General features: G+C 41.5%; 1 protein-coding gene across 2 annotated transcripts in view; it reads left to right on the top strand.

Annotated features, from left to right (window-relative positions):
• The window catches only part of LOC105181084 (netrin receptor UNC5B), a 33,420-nt gene that overhangs the window by 10,692 nt on the left and 7,967 nt on the right, over positions 1–14,761 (top strand). The window contains exons 4-9 of one of the 2 annotated variants that reach the window (XM_011137610.3): positions 5,198–5,527; positions 7,437–7,604; positions 10,064–10,228; positions 11,496–11,531; positions 11,613–11,886; positions 13,843–13,991. In XM_011137610.3, coding sequence (XP_011135912.1) covers positions 5,198–5,527; positions 7,437–7,604; positions 10,064–10,228; positions 11,496–11,531; positions 11,613–11,886; positions 13,843–13,991 — 1,122 coding nt within the window. The remainder of the gene's footprint in view (positions 1–5,197; positions 5,528–7,436; positions 7,605–10,063; positions 10,229–11,495; positions 11,532–11,612; positions 11,887–13,842; positions 13,992–14,761) is intronic. The other variant, XM_025302190.1, reaches the window with a different exon arrangement.

Genomic DNA, 14,761 nt, shown 5'->3' with positions numbered 1-14,761 from the left:
GTAATCGACGTAAAGTTCCATCCCTGCCACCCCTCACGTCCGCCCTCGTGTGTTGGTCGCGAGCTCGTCGGAAGATGGGACGAATTAGAGGGACCGAGGTGAGCGCGCGGTTCTGTTTTCATCATGTGTCCTGTGACGCGCAAATTGAGTACGAAATCTAATCGATATTCTATCGCAAACGAAACGAGAGATGCGTAAGCTCCGAAATGGCGCCGCATCGCTCCTTTTTTCTTCTCCATCACAGGAGGGAAAGAGAGAGAGTGTGTATATGTGTGTGTGTGTGTGTGTGTGAGTGTGTATGAGAGAGAGAGAGAGAGAGAGAGAGAGAGAGAGAGAGAGAGAGAGAGAGAGAGAGAGAGAGAGAGAGAGAGAGAGAGAGAGAGAGAGAGAGAGAGAGATGACTCTGGGTGAATCTCTGTTATTTACAACACTCGTGTGTTATCAAAGCTAGAATAAAGTTACGCGTGCATATATGTAACATACACACATGCGCGTCACGACAAGTTATACAGAGGAGGAAAGTGTATTTTGGCATTTTGCGTATGGGATTTCAATAACGATGCGATTGCATCGGGAGTGGCGGCGGCGGCGGCAGGCCCGGGCTTGTAGAAGGCGCGGCGCAAGAGCAATTTTCATTTAGACATTTCGAGTCGCGCCACGCGCAAATACAAACACGATGCGCGGCAAACAGGATGCAAAATTAAATCGGTATTTGCGTGCAAACAGAAAGCGGACGTGCTTTCGAAATTGAATGCGCGATGTCGATCGGATTGATATGTGTACGAGTCCGCGGCGGTGCCGCTGCCGTCGCCGCCGTCGTCGTCTCGATTCTCCGCGTGACGATCCCCAGATGCAGCTCGGCAAGAGAGAGAAAGGGGAGAGAGGAGAGAGACGCCGTTGGATTACGTTTACGTGATCTTACGCGCGTTTCCTCCACGTGAGGCTTCGTGATGCTTCCCGCGATATTTGAAATTAATTCATTTGCCGAGCAATCGAGTCGAATTGCACGGCAAATGAATATTTCGCGCTGGCTTGCGGTCTCGACGACGGCTCTCGGCGAGGAGCTGAATGAGGTGTGAGAGCGGGACTCTGTTGAAAGGATAATAATCGCATAATAAGGACCGTTAAGAGAGCACGCGACTATCTTCGAGTAAGAAGTTGTTATACAAGGAAGTTTTCGATGGCGTTGGACTGCTCTGTGTTATGTCGTTTTCTTCTTCGAAAGGGATGCGGGAAGATGGATACTGCTTTCTCCTTCAAATGGATGTTACTTGTTTCTCGAGTATTTGGCAAGTACTTGGAAAGTTGATATGTCTGCAAATCTGTGATAAGCTTGTGGCAGACGTCAGATATTTACTCAAAATATATGTTGAGTTCTCTGGTGAATTTAACTTTAGTGAAGAATATCTTAGGTTGAATTGACATTAGACGCGCGATAGGGGCTTTATAATTTTTTAGTTACTTAAATGCGCTTACGGAGAATGTGTAAATTTTCACTGGTGAGCTTGAAATCAAATTTGAAAAATTTAAATGGCAGACCCAATATGGCGGCGTTTAAATACTCAACTTTGTTAGTTTTTGAAAAATATTTCTCAGGATTGATATCCTATTTTATTTTGTGAAAAATTTCGTACATGGAAGCTTACCAGTAAGAATTCTTTTGGATCGCTAGTAACAAATCCAGGATCGAAATTTCAAAATTCAAAGTGGCGAATCCAAAATGTGGTTTCAAATGGCTAACTTTGATATTCTATTATACAGAAGATCATGTATGTTTATGTATTTTGGGTCGCTACTGACGAATCCGGGTTGAAAAATATAAATTTCAATATGGCGGCTGCAAGTGACTGACTTTGATATTCTATTGTGGATACGTATCAGAACTCAATATTTTTGGTTTTTTAGTCGTAGATAACGACTATCATCAATTCAAAATTTTCAGCAGAGCCATTCGGCAATGAAGTAGTTTCTTTCAAGATATTTCACCCGCTAATAATAAAGGTAAGAGTATCCATAATCGCATACAGTTAGTCATTAGAAGCCCCCATGCTGGATCCGCCATTCTAGATTTCATAATTTTTATTGGATCCAAAAAATATAAACATATCGAATATAATATTCTCTATAACAGGATAATAAAATTACTTGGAGCTGTCATGTTGAATCGGCCATTTTTAATTTTGAAATTTCGGTCCTGGGTTTGTTACCATCCGAAAAATCCTCTATAAAGAAGATTCTCCACGAAATAAAATGAGCATATCAATCTTAATAAGTATTTTCCGAAAATTAACAAAGTTGAGTATTTAAGCATCGCTATATTGGATCCGCCCTTATAAATTTCTCAAACTTAATTTCGCCGACTCAAAAAACATGGATATGCTTGATGTAAATCCGTTGAAAACAGACAGAGCTATTCATGGTGCTCGTAAATAAATCATTTTTGTCGGTTGCAGCGCGTCTGTTTTTCGCCTATATATATATGACTCATTATCAGTAAACTGACTAACGAAGCTGCTGTGAAATCGATCCTCTCATCCGGTGAGGTCTTTGAAAATTTAAAGCCCAAAAACGGCGTTACTCACGACTCAAGTCAATAAACGAGACGAATCGCTCTCTCGAATTTTTGCTCGCGCGCGCGCGCGCCACGCGGAGCAAGGTGATATTTCTCAAGAAACGCAGCCGCGTGAGAGATGAAATCACACGTCGGGATCGCATGAAAACCTGACACACGTCGTATCTCCGCGCGGCGAGATCTCCGGTAGCGTCGTCGGGGCGTGATGCTCTGGCAGATCCGACTCGGCGCTCCCGTGGATGATGCGCGTTCGCTTTGTGATAACGCGCACGTATCATCCATCAGCCGGGGTGCGCGGCTGCGTTCAGCCGCTTTCAGCGAAGCACGTAAAGCCGGGTATACACGAGGCGAACGAGAAACGAACGAGCAGCGAATGCGAACACTCGCTGCGTCGCGGCTCGAAGAATATGTACACCTTAACGAGTCCAAGCGGAACGTTCGATTCGCTCGTCAGGCCGTTTGTCGGGGAGAGCCAAAGTGTGTCAAAACACGTAATATATCGCAACACACACACACACACACACACACACACACACATGTTGTTATAGCTATTCGTTACAAGTCAGTATGTAATTCTTTTATCGTGTGATTAGCCACAAATTAGAAAAATGGAATCAAAGGAAAACTGCTGTGAGGTCAGTTGAAGTTGACAAAGAGCTCGAACACTGTTATGGAATTTAGAGGAATCCATTTTGTCAGATGTAGTAAAATGGAAAAGGCACGGGAAGATCATTTTGCAATCTGATTAAAATATAATTACAACGCGATACGATATTTTTTATCGTGTGTGACGAATTCCGCCGAGTGCAAAAGTTCATAGTTAGGTCGAAATAAATGAGTAAACATCCAACGTGATTGCGAACGCCTGGCCATTCACGGTTCGATTCGATTCATTTGTTGTTCGCTCGTTCAGGGTGCACAGACCGGCACACATAATAATCTTAATATTCAGTACAAGATTACCGTTAGATCTTGAACACAATAAGTTCTGCAGATTTGTCGTTCAAAAGTAGTTTTTGGGTCACTGATTGCAAATCTGAAGTCAGATCTCAAAAATTCAAAATGGCAGATTATAAAAAATTCAATATGGCTGTTATAGGGATAAATTAGCGTGAATTTGAATAAATGTAAATCAGGTAGAAAGATTTTCCAGATCGTTAATTACGAATTTCATATCAGATTTATCAAAAATTCATTCAAATCATTTATTTATAAAAGAAATCTAGCGTGCGAGGAATTCTGGAAAAAAATTATACATGACATGTGAAGAATATTCAATAAAATTTTCAGCCTCTAATCTTAAATGTTTCCCAAGAAATGAATTTTTTTTTTAAATCGCTTTTTTTTAAGTTTATTCAAATGAAATAATTGCGGCAAAATTATTTTTAATTAAATCAATTGCTGTCAGCATGTACGATTTTCTGCCATTTCTCAGGCAAGAGTCCAATTACAGTTGCCGTTAAAATAATGGCTTTTTAATCCTTTGTATGGCACATTTTTTCCATCTGATAGATTTCTGTGAAATTTTGTATTTCTAAATTTTTTTGGGCCACTAAGTGCAAATCTGAAGTCAGATCTCAAAAATTTTAAACGGCAGATTCAATAAGGCTGTCATACAGGAATAAATTTGTGCAGGTTTGAATAAATATAAATCAGATAGAAAGATTCTTCAGATTCTTTATTACGAATTTTATGTCAGATTTACCAGAAATTCATTCAAGTAATTTATTTATAAAAGAAACCTAGCGTGTGAAAAATTATGAAAAACATTATACATGACATGTGAGGAATATTTAATAAAATTGTCAGCTTCTAATGTTAAGTGTTTTCCAAGAAATTAAATTTTCTTTTTAAGTCGCTTCTCTTCAAGTTTGTTTATAAATAATTGATAATTGAATAAATGAACAATCAGATATAAAAACCATGGGAAATATGTGAAATAAGTATTAATATACCAAAAAAATGTGAGATCATACTTGTTTTCATTGAACTATAAACAGTACGTCGTCAAAATAAAAGAATATATATTGAATATTGAAGAAATAAAAGAGAGAAGAAGTAGCAAATATATATTTATTATAGCCGCGCAAAGGATTAAGTAAGCAGAAGAAATGTGACTTCTAGCCGTACGAACATAAAGCCATCACTGCGATAAATCTACAGCTGATCGTCCCCGCTACTTGGAATGCTCAATAAACAATAAACCGATATCGCGTGCGATTAGAAAGTCCTAATGACCGGACAAAATATGTTGGGGCTATCACTCCGGTCACTGTGCACCCAGCTTAAGCCGCGGCTCAGCGAGGCAGCCGGCAACAACCTTCTGCCCTTGATTGGGCGAAATGAAAGCTCGCTTTTCGACCGCGAACGGCCGCGCGTCCGCGTCTTCCTCGGCCTTGCCGATGGCCGCGGCCATTGCTGCAACGAAAAAAGCTCCTTTCACGCGCCCTAATATCGCTGAGTGCTGCTCTCTCTCTCGGTCTCTCGCTGCCACTCCTGTCGCCCTCATCATCCAACTTCGCGCGCAAGGGAGGCAGTAGAAAGGAGGGGGTACGCGTTTTCCCAGCGAATACTAAAAGCCTGGTATCGGCCGCGATCCCTGGTCGCCGGCGACCCGATCCGCAGACCTGAAGAAGCACTTCATATCGCCGCCGTACTCACTGTTGGTGGAAGTCGGCCGCAACGCTGAGCTACGATGTTCGCCGCCGGTGGGCATGCCGCAGCCCAAGGTCTACTGGCTGAGGAACGGCTCGCCCCTCGAGACGACGACGACGGCCGCTTCCGGCGCCTCCGAGGTGAACCCTAACGACGTGTCTGCGAGCAGCTTCGTACAGTCTGCCGACGGGCACCTGCTGCTGGGCGAGGCCGAACTGAGCCATCAGGGGAACTACTCGTGCGTCGCCGAGAACTTAGCTGCGAGGAGGGTCAGCGAGCCGGCAGTGCTCACGGTGTATGGTGAGTGACTCTTTTGTGGATTGCTGTTATCGATAGCTGCCTGTGAGGCGCCACTTCAGCGACAAATCACTGGCAAACCTGAGACCTGGTGCGATATCGGTCTTGACAACCTTAGTTTTACTTTTAAAATTGGTAGGCCTTGAAGCAATTTAGAAGCAATTTTTTCCCGTAACTAATGCTGATTCATGCGATCGACTTTACGATCGAGAGATTCGAGATTCGACATCGATTGCAAGATTAGTAGCTAAGGCCAAGTTTGTAAACAGAAATACATGGCCGTGAACGCGTCCAAGCTATGTCCCACTCGCTGTACTAACAGAGATAGTTCCGCGAAATTAGTCGCATGATCAGCTGATCAATCGCGGAACTACCTGAGTTAGTTGAAGACCTACTAACCTCACAACTAAAACTAAAGTTTCCGAAACCGATCTCGGGACAGGTCTCTGATGTAAGCTTGCCCTAGTTTTAAACGTCTATCTGAAGTCCTTTGTGAACACCGTCGATTATTTGCGATATCGGGTATAGTTCTTAACTTTGAGACAACGCTGTGGTGAAGCGGCGAGTTAAGCGACGATCACGCCCTTCTACGTGTTAATTGGGTAAAGTCACGGGAGACGTACTCAACTCTGGACATTCTTATTGTTTTGACTTTTAAATACGAATGTTTAAATTTACAACATGGGATATATTAGGTGCTTGCAAAAGTTCGTCAGATTACAAATAAGTGGAAGTCACTGCGAGTTGACAGTTTTGTTTTTCTGTTTTTTGTGGAGCTTTATAAATTTAAGAAGCTTGCTTACGACCTTAAAATTTATCCACAGCATTTCATGTAACATCGTAACTTCATTTTTATTACAGGTAAAAATAGAAAATAATAACGTGCATCTACGCCATTGTACGCTTTTTTGTTTATCCAAAAAGTCTGCTGCGGAGACAAAACGCTTACAAACGTTGTTCCATCTAATTTTCGAAAATGGATCGATCACTTCGTTGCCTCGAAAGTTGTATCGTGTTTCAGAAACGGGGTCAGACAATTAACTGAGAAGTGGCAATGACGATAGATATTTTGATTTAAACGAATACGTATGATTTTTTTATTATTAATAAAATTAATCCGATGAACTTTTGCAAGCACCTGACACATACACAATGTTATATGCTGAATATTTAAACGTTCGTACTTGAAGACCAAAATAACGATGAGAATATCCAAAATATCTTCTTAGATGGTGGTTTTGCACAATTATTTCCCATGTTTTAATGGATTCGTTTGTCTTATTAAAAAAATAAAGCAGAGTTGGCTTAAAATCGACTTACATTAGCAGTTTAATTAAACTAAAAATGTAGTACATGCGACCGTTGGCGCAACTTTTTTTATGCAACCAACGGAGGATAAAAAATGATTTTCTCATTTCAAGTTCAACTCTCGTTTCTTAAACGAGAACCAATTTTCGTTTCGCATCCTTGTAAAAGAATTGCTTATTGAATTCGAAACGAATCTCAAAACTGCTTTAATTTGACCTCATGACCGTTGAGCACTTTTTTCTAACCTTGAAAAGTCTCTCTCTGCACGCCGCCGGCCTTGACGTGATCCAAGACGTGGTCACGCACCACGTGGAATTGCACGTCGAATTTAGCCGCGGAGACTTGAATCATCGAGATCGCTTCGTCTCTTTAGTCTTGCATTTAACTTCGGGTCATCGATTTGCCTCTTGGCGATCTCAGAGCGATCAAATTTGCGCGATGAAATTGTTACATTTAAATAGCGCAGCGCTGGCCTTGCGTCTTCTTGGTCTGTTGGAGCCGCGGGGCGTAACGAGACGCTGTTTGTTCCCGTTTTAATTTCACCGTCGGACTATCTCCCCCACTTGTTTTTTCTTTCTTTCTCCTCTTCTCGGTCCATTCTCAGTGAACGGCGGGTGGTCGTCCTGGTCCGGCTGGTCGGAGTGTAGCGTTCGCTGCGGTAGAGGCGCACAAAAGAGGACAAGAACGTGTACAAATCCCGTTCCAATCAACGGCGGTCAAACGTGCCCAGGGCCAGCCACACAAAGGGTAGAATGCAATCCTTCCTGTCCCGGTAGGTGGACTACAAAGAGCGCTCATGTACGCGCGACACTCGACATAATATAGCGCGACGTCGCGAATTCTAATGGGATCGGAGTTGACGATCGCCCACACCGGGGCGGCGCTAAGCGCTAAACGTTCGGCCGGTTAAGTCGCGCGCGCGATCAAGATACGCGGCGTGGATGTGCGCCGAGCTTCAAGGAAGCCTCAACATTCACCGGGCCCGAAACCCCGACCGTTGCCCAGCGGAGTCTGGGAATGTTAACGCGATACGCTTTCAATCCCAGCTTTTCATCCCGGTTCCTCGCACACAGCCACGAGAGCTGCAGGGCGCCTATTCCCGTACATTGCGCGCGATTTTCGAGTCTGTTAGAGGACAATAGACGGCGCCACCAGTCGCTGTGTTGCATCAACCTTGCCTGTTTCGTCACCTGTCATCTCTGTTTACCTTCTCACTCGTAGCTATCGTTCGCTCTTGATTAAATGCCTTTTTCTTTTAGGTTTAGGTTAGGCTTCGCATCAGCGCTGCTCAGCCTCGTTCTTTGTGTGCCATCAGGCACGAAGTTGTTGCTTTTGTTCCGATATTCGTTGTGTCATTTATGCGTGTAATCGATGAAACTTTAGTAATAATAATAATAACAACAACAACACGATAATAATCCCGATTATGATATGATGAGTGTGATAACGACGTTATTATTGTCGACATCATTAAATACGAAATGTCCAATTTCTTTTAGGTACTAAATTCGACAGTCGATACCTCTGACACTTCACTTTTACAGTTCTCTCTTGGCTTTTTTCTTGTTGCGAAGATCGCTATCACTCTTCCAAATGCATGTTTTCACTTGTAATTATTTTTCGATTTGTCTTTATTACAGCAATTTTTGTGTAACCATGGGTAAGTAAAAAATTCGTGTTATTTTCTGTCGTGGAAGCGATGCAGCGCAGACAACCCGAGATATTAACGAACTATTTAGTGAAAATGTGGTTAGTGAACGCACAGTACGTCGATGGTTTGAGAAGTTTCGTTCTGGCGATTTTAATCTTGAAAATGAACCACGTGGACGACCTGAGACCAAAGTGGATAATAATGAGCTGAAGCTGCAGTGGAAACGGATATATTTCAAACTATGCGTGAATCAGCAGCAAGGTTTAATGTTACTGTTCCAACAATATTAGAGCAGTTGAAACAAATCGGCAAAGTAAAGAAGCTGGATAGATGGATTCCGCGTGAATTAAATGAGCGTCAGAAGAGAAATCGTCTCGAAGCTTACCTTTCTTTATTATCACGACGTGAAGGAGAATCATTTTTACATCGTTATTTTTATTTTACATTGTTATGTGTGATGAAAAATGGATTTTTTCGACAATCGCAAGCATTCAGCAAAATGGTTAGATAAAGATGAAGTGCCGAAACATAATTTGAAACCGAATATTCACCAAAACAAGCTAATGGTGTCTGTTCTGTAGTCTAACTCTGGTATTATCCACTACAGCTTCATGAAACCTGGTCGATCGATTATAGCGAGTGTCTACTGCAACCAACTGGACGAAATGATGAGGATGCTTGCGATTAAGCTAGCCGAGATTGATCAATAGAGACAGACCAATTCTCTTGCAAGACAATGCTCGACCACATGTCGCACAAACAACGCTGCTTAAACCACAGGAGCTGAACTTGGAAAGTCTCTCTGTTAGCCACCGTATTCATCAGACTTTATACCAACTGACTGCCACTTCTTCCAGGCACTGGACCACTTCTTGCAAGGAAAAATATTCAATTCTCAACAAGCTGTGGAAAATGCCTTCCACGATTTCATCGCCAGCCGCTCTTCAGGTTTCTTCGCTGCTGGCGTAAATAAGTTATCCTTAAGACAGCAAAATCGTGTCGATAGTTTAGGTACTTTAATTAATTGTATTACTTCTAGTTTGAGATATAATAAACCAAACTTGATTCGAAATCGGACATTTTATATTTAATGACCTAATATTATCGTTGTTGTTGTTGTTTTCGGGATTATTATTGTTATCATTATTATTATCATTAAGAACACGGAAAAAATATTTTTCTTGTACGTAAAGAAAACAGGAAAGAAACATGCTGTATTATTATTTATAAAAGCGAAGAAATTACACGTTCAATTTAGATCCGATTTTTAGCGTAGTTAGCGACATATTATAAAAAAATATATCGCCAACTACGCTAAAGGATACGCTGAAGGACTCACTCGTGACATTCGGGTTGCCTGCCGAATGTCACGTTTAGTCGAATCAACAAGCACGCATGTACCCAGGCACGATGCGAAAAGGGTGAGTCGGAAGGGCTAAAAAGTTTTGTCCTGACAAAAATGTGAGGGGCCTTCATTGAAACTCGGTGCACTCGTACGTCCGTTCTTCCGTTCTCGCTCGCGAGTGAGATAATCGCACTTTAATCGGGATTTTCATCCGCCACCCCGTTGCTCCCCGCAGCGGTTGACGGCAGATGGTCAACTTGGTCCTCGTGGTCTGCATGCGGTCCCGATTGTTCGAGAGTAAGGAGGAGATCCTGCAACGACCCCCCGCCTAGCAACGGCGGTCGTCCCTGTCAAGGCAAGGACGTCATCGTCGAGTCCTGCGTCACGGATCGATGTAATGGTGAGCTTCCCCAGCCACGTTTCTGCGTTTCTTATTGTTCTTCGTGACTCGCGCGGCTGCCTAACGATTTACTCCGGGCCCGCGCGCAGCCCCTCCTTCATTTCTCCGCGCGCGCCTGATTACTATTCGTAACATCCGATGACTTCGCACGCGCGATGATTCATCGACGAGCTTGGTCGCGTCTGCAGGCTGAGGTGGAAATTTACAAGGAGAGATTCGAAAAGTGCTGTGGCCCTTAGATCGTCCCTATTGAGCCCTATTGAGCCTCTTTTTCGAATCCCGGCGTATCTTGAAGAATACAACGTACGATATCTCGAAAACGAAGGCTACTTTGATTTCGTGGGTAGAATAGGGCGTTTTTAGATAGCCGATGGTTTACTCGTTCCGAAGAAGGAAATCGATTGCATTCTGATAATACAATTTCTTAATTTTTCCTCGCTGAGAAACCACTTTTCAGATCGAACTTTGGAATCAAACTATCTACACTAGAGATGTGCGAATCAAGAATTGTTATGTCGAATCGAATCTCATTTTTTAAATTCGAATTCGAATCGAATAGAATCTATGAAGTTTCACTCGAATTCGAATCGAATCGAATCATTAAAAAACTTAACATGACTATTAAACATGCAAATAACGATGGAAGATTTTAATATAAAAGGGAATATTGATATTGTAACATCAATCTTAAAGTAAAATATATATTTAAATATTTAAAGTAATTTATAATTAAGTTATTAATTATAAGTTAAGTTAATTGCAAGTTAAGGGTTCAAACATACAGGCCCAGATGGCTCGTTTTATAGCTGATGCACGCAAACGAAAATGTATTTGTCTTATTCGAATTATTCGGATTCGAATCATAGAAATTCGGATTCGAATCGAATCGAATTATATTAGATTCGATTCGATTCCAATTCGAATAGTTCGCACATCTCTAATCTACACCTACGTTTCACTTCATACTTATGTTAAAATTTCATCATATCTTGAAAATGAGAAGTAGCCAAATAAAAAAGAGACTTCCACGTACTGAAATACCAAAATAAAAAATTTCTAAGTAACAAAACCGGGACTGAAACAATTAATCAGACCGAAGCGTTATTCTTTTCTTGCCAAAATCGCTCCAATCTCGAAATTACACTAAATTTCCAAACAATGTTCATCCCGGTAGCTAAATAAAAAAAGTCTCAAATAAAACCTTTCAAAAAAGTCACAGTATTAATTCGACTAGGCCAAAATGTTTTTCCTCTTGTCTTGCACGCAGCACTCGGACAAGACGGGCCGAGGGTATTCAAGGAAGGTAAAGAGAAACAATGGCGTGTAAGAGCTCGAGGCGCGCTCCGCCTATTCTATCATGTTAAAAGGTCATTTCTCCCCGTAGCGACTCGGGCGGTCGATCATAGAAACATCCTCGCGTTGTGGATCACTCTGAGCCTAGCCGCGGTTATCTTGGCGTTGACCACCATCTTCTTCGTCCGCTTCATGCGCCGGAAAGAGCGGATGGAGGCGCTGTACGGCGTCGCGCGGCTGGACTTCCGACGTCCGGGCGATCTCGCCAAGTCCGTCGTCTCCAAGAACGAGCGCGCTAACGTCTTGGCTAATGACCGGCGCCTCGAGCACGTGATTGACGAGACGAACGCCGCCCGGTTACCCAGGTACCCATATCCGTGATAAGTCGAGATAATAAAAAATTAGCGCGACGAATTAGCCTTCGGCTTGCGTCTGTGTATTGGGAGTGCGATTTAGTTTTAAGGGGATTTTTTCCCCCAAAAGCTGATTTACTTAAACGAGATAATGAACGAATATCTTCAATCAACATATCTTTCTTCGTTTTCTACAACTTCTTCCCATCTTCCTGGCAAGAGATGGATTCCACGATGATAAAAAGATACTTTTTTGAAGTTCATACAATTTTCAATAAATTTTCGCAAAGTTATTGCTCAAAGTTATGAAAGTGTGTATCCTCTAAACATGTTGCATCGACTGGAACAATGTCTGGAGAATACGCAGAGTAAAACTTGTTATTCTAGCTCTAACAACATTTGCTTCATTGATAATGCCACATGAGGTCGAGCATTGTCGCGAAGAAGGATCACTTTGCGTCGTTTACACGCAAAGTTGGTGATCGTTTTTAGTCCAATGTTCGCTTCAATTTATATAATTGTTGTCGATAACGATCAGCGGTGACAGTTCCATTCGGATTTAACAGTTTATGGTACACAACAACCTTCTTGATCCCACCAAATACACAGCAATACAGCTTTGAATCGTGAATATTACGCCTCGAAGTGGATATTGCTGATTGGCCTGCATCAACCCATGATTTTTCCCATTTGAGATTATCGAAATAGATCCATTTTTCATCTCTAGTAACAATCCGATACAAAAAGTTCTTAATTTTTTGTCTCGCGATCAACGAAATGCAAATGTTCCGGTTTGCATTTCCCGATAATTTATGTGGATCCATTTTTCTTCTTTTCTCATTTTCTTTCTTTCCCATATCATGTAAACGTTTAGTAACTGTTGTGCAATCAACATTTAATGCTCTGACAAGTTCTGAAGTGGATTGTGTTAGATTTTCGTCCAATAATGCTTGCAAATCTGCATTTTCAAGCTTTCTTGCTTGTCCCGAACGATCTTTTTCGTTAACATTGAAATCTCCACTTTGAATCGTCTAAATCAGTATCCACAATATCCAATATCCAATATCCAATACAACCAATATCCATATCTTAATTGATGAAGCAGTATCATCACAAGTTTCTATCAGAATTGAATATGACCTTCAGTTGCCGTTTTCTTCTGATTAAAAAACAAAAGTAACATATGTCGAAAATGCTCTTTAGGAAGCTCCATTTGTCAGACGGTATTAACATGATTTTTACCGTAGATTAATATCAAAGTATTAAGAAACAATAGCTGTAATTGGAATATCTCCGACAAAATTAACATTAATGCCATCTCTTGCACAATCCTCAAAATTAAATGACGCTCCTAATATTAGGTGAACAAAAAAGTTCATGCGGTTTTGTATATTAACAATTGAACAAGGACAGAAATTTTCAGAGAAAATGTAATCGACAGACGAATGAATGTTACAATTCATGTAGAATAAATAATTGATAAAAATAATAAATAATTGATCATTGTTATCAACAACGGAGGATCTTCATGAACATGGTGCATCTTCAAGTGATTTATCGCCAGAAAAAAATTTTTTAAACCACTTTCAGTCAGTTCTTCCAGCACATCTTCTCTAAATACTACACATATCTAGCGATATGCTTCCGCATGCTTTTGGTTCGAGTTTAAATTCGTAAAGCAAATATGATCGAGTTACAACAGATATTTTAAAAAGGAATAAATAAAGGGACCATACCACGACACAGTTCACCGATTAACTCACGCGAATCTGTACTGTATGATGTGCATAAACACGCATGCCTGACGAGTCTCGACGAAATTCGGCAACTCATTGCATCTCAGAGAAAAACCGTGCGAACTTTTTTCATCACCTAATAACTTCACGCGCTCTGCGTGTGCACGCACGCATACTCCCACTCGCACACACGTACAGACGTATGTACAGACGGATTACGCATCATACACAGATCCTGCTCGGAGCATCATTACGACGTCCCGCAATTGTCATTACCGTCGACAACGAGGCCGTCACCGAGCTCCTCCGTAACTAGGTCCTCCTGCAAGAATTCGCAACGGGGACGCTGCATGTCGGATAACGAGGAGGGTCGATCTTCCCGTAAGAGACTCCTTATATATTCGATTCGAGAACACGAGAACTCTCTTTAAGAGCGTAATCAATCTCGATGAATCGCCCGTCGTCTTTGCCGAGCGATCCGGAGAGCGAGTATACTCGCGGCGAATATCTCTCCGCGGAAGTTCTGGAAAATATTGTAAGGGTGTCTCTGATGATTACCGCCGTGTGCTAGGGATGGGCGATACAGTATTGATATTTTAAAATATCGATACTTTTGGATCTAAATATCGATATTTTTCTTTTCAATATTACTGTGTATCGATATTTCAAGAGCAATATCGGACTTCCGATATAGTTCAATACGAATCATTAGTATTCTATTGGGCGAAAATTTTAGCGTACGAAACCGAAACTTTTGGAACTAGCGCTACCAACCACAGCCATTCTCAGTTCCGTTTGCATTTGAATTGTCGCAAACCGTTGCAAATTAATGGCGAATTCGATTGACATGCACTCGCTCCGTCCCAGTGCCTAGTAATTTTTTGTTATTAGGCGCAATTGCTCGGAGTGCGTAATTTTATGCTAACATTTTTATGAGTGCAGGTAATTTAAGAAGCTTTCTGAATTTACGTACATATCATGTAATTTGTTAAAAGTACTCCGTCTTAAACGAAAATGTCGCCGAAACTAAACAAATAATATTTTTAATCTGCACACATTTAGGCCGGTATTCATAGTCGGATCTTATATTTAAGACCGTTTTAAGTTCATCTTCAGATATTGTATGGATCATTTCATTGGCTACATAGTAT

The sequence above is a fragment of the Harpegnathos saltator genome, unplaced genomic scaffold (genome assembly GCF_003227715.2).
Source record: "Harpegnathos saltator strain DR-91 unplaced genomic scaffold, Hsal_v8.6 scaffold47, whole genome shotgun sequence".
Taxonomy (NCBI): domain Eukaryota; kingdom Metazoa; phylum Arthropoda; class Insecta; order Hymenoptera; family Formicidae; genus Harpegnathos; species Harpegnathos saltator.
Note: the sequence above shows the minus strand (reverse complement) of the source record. Positions and strands in the feature narration are given on the sequence as shown.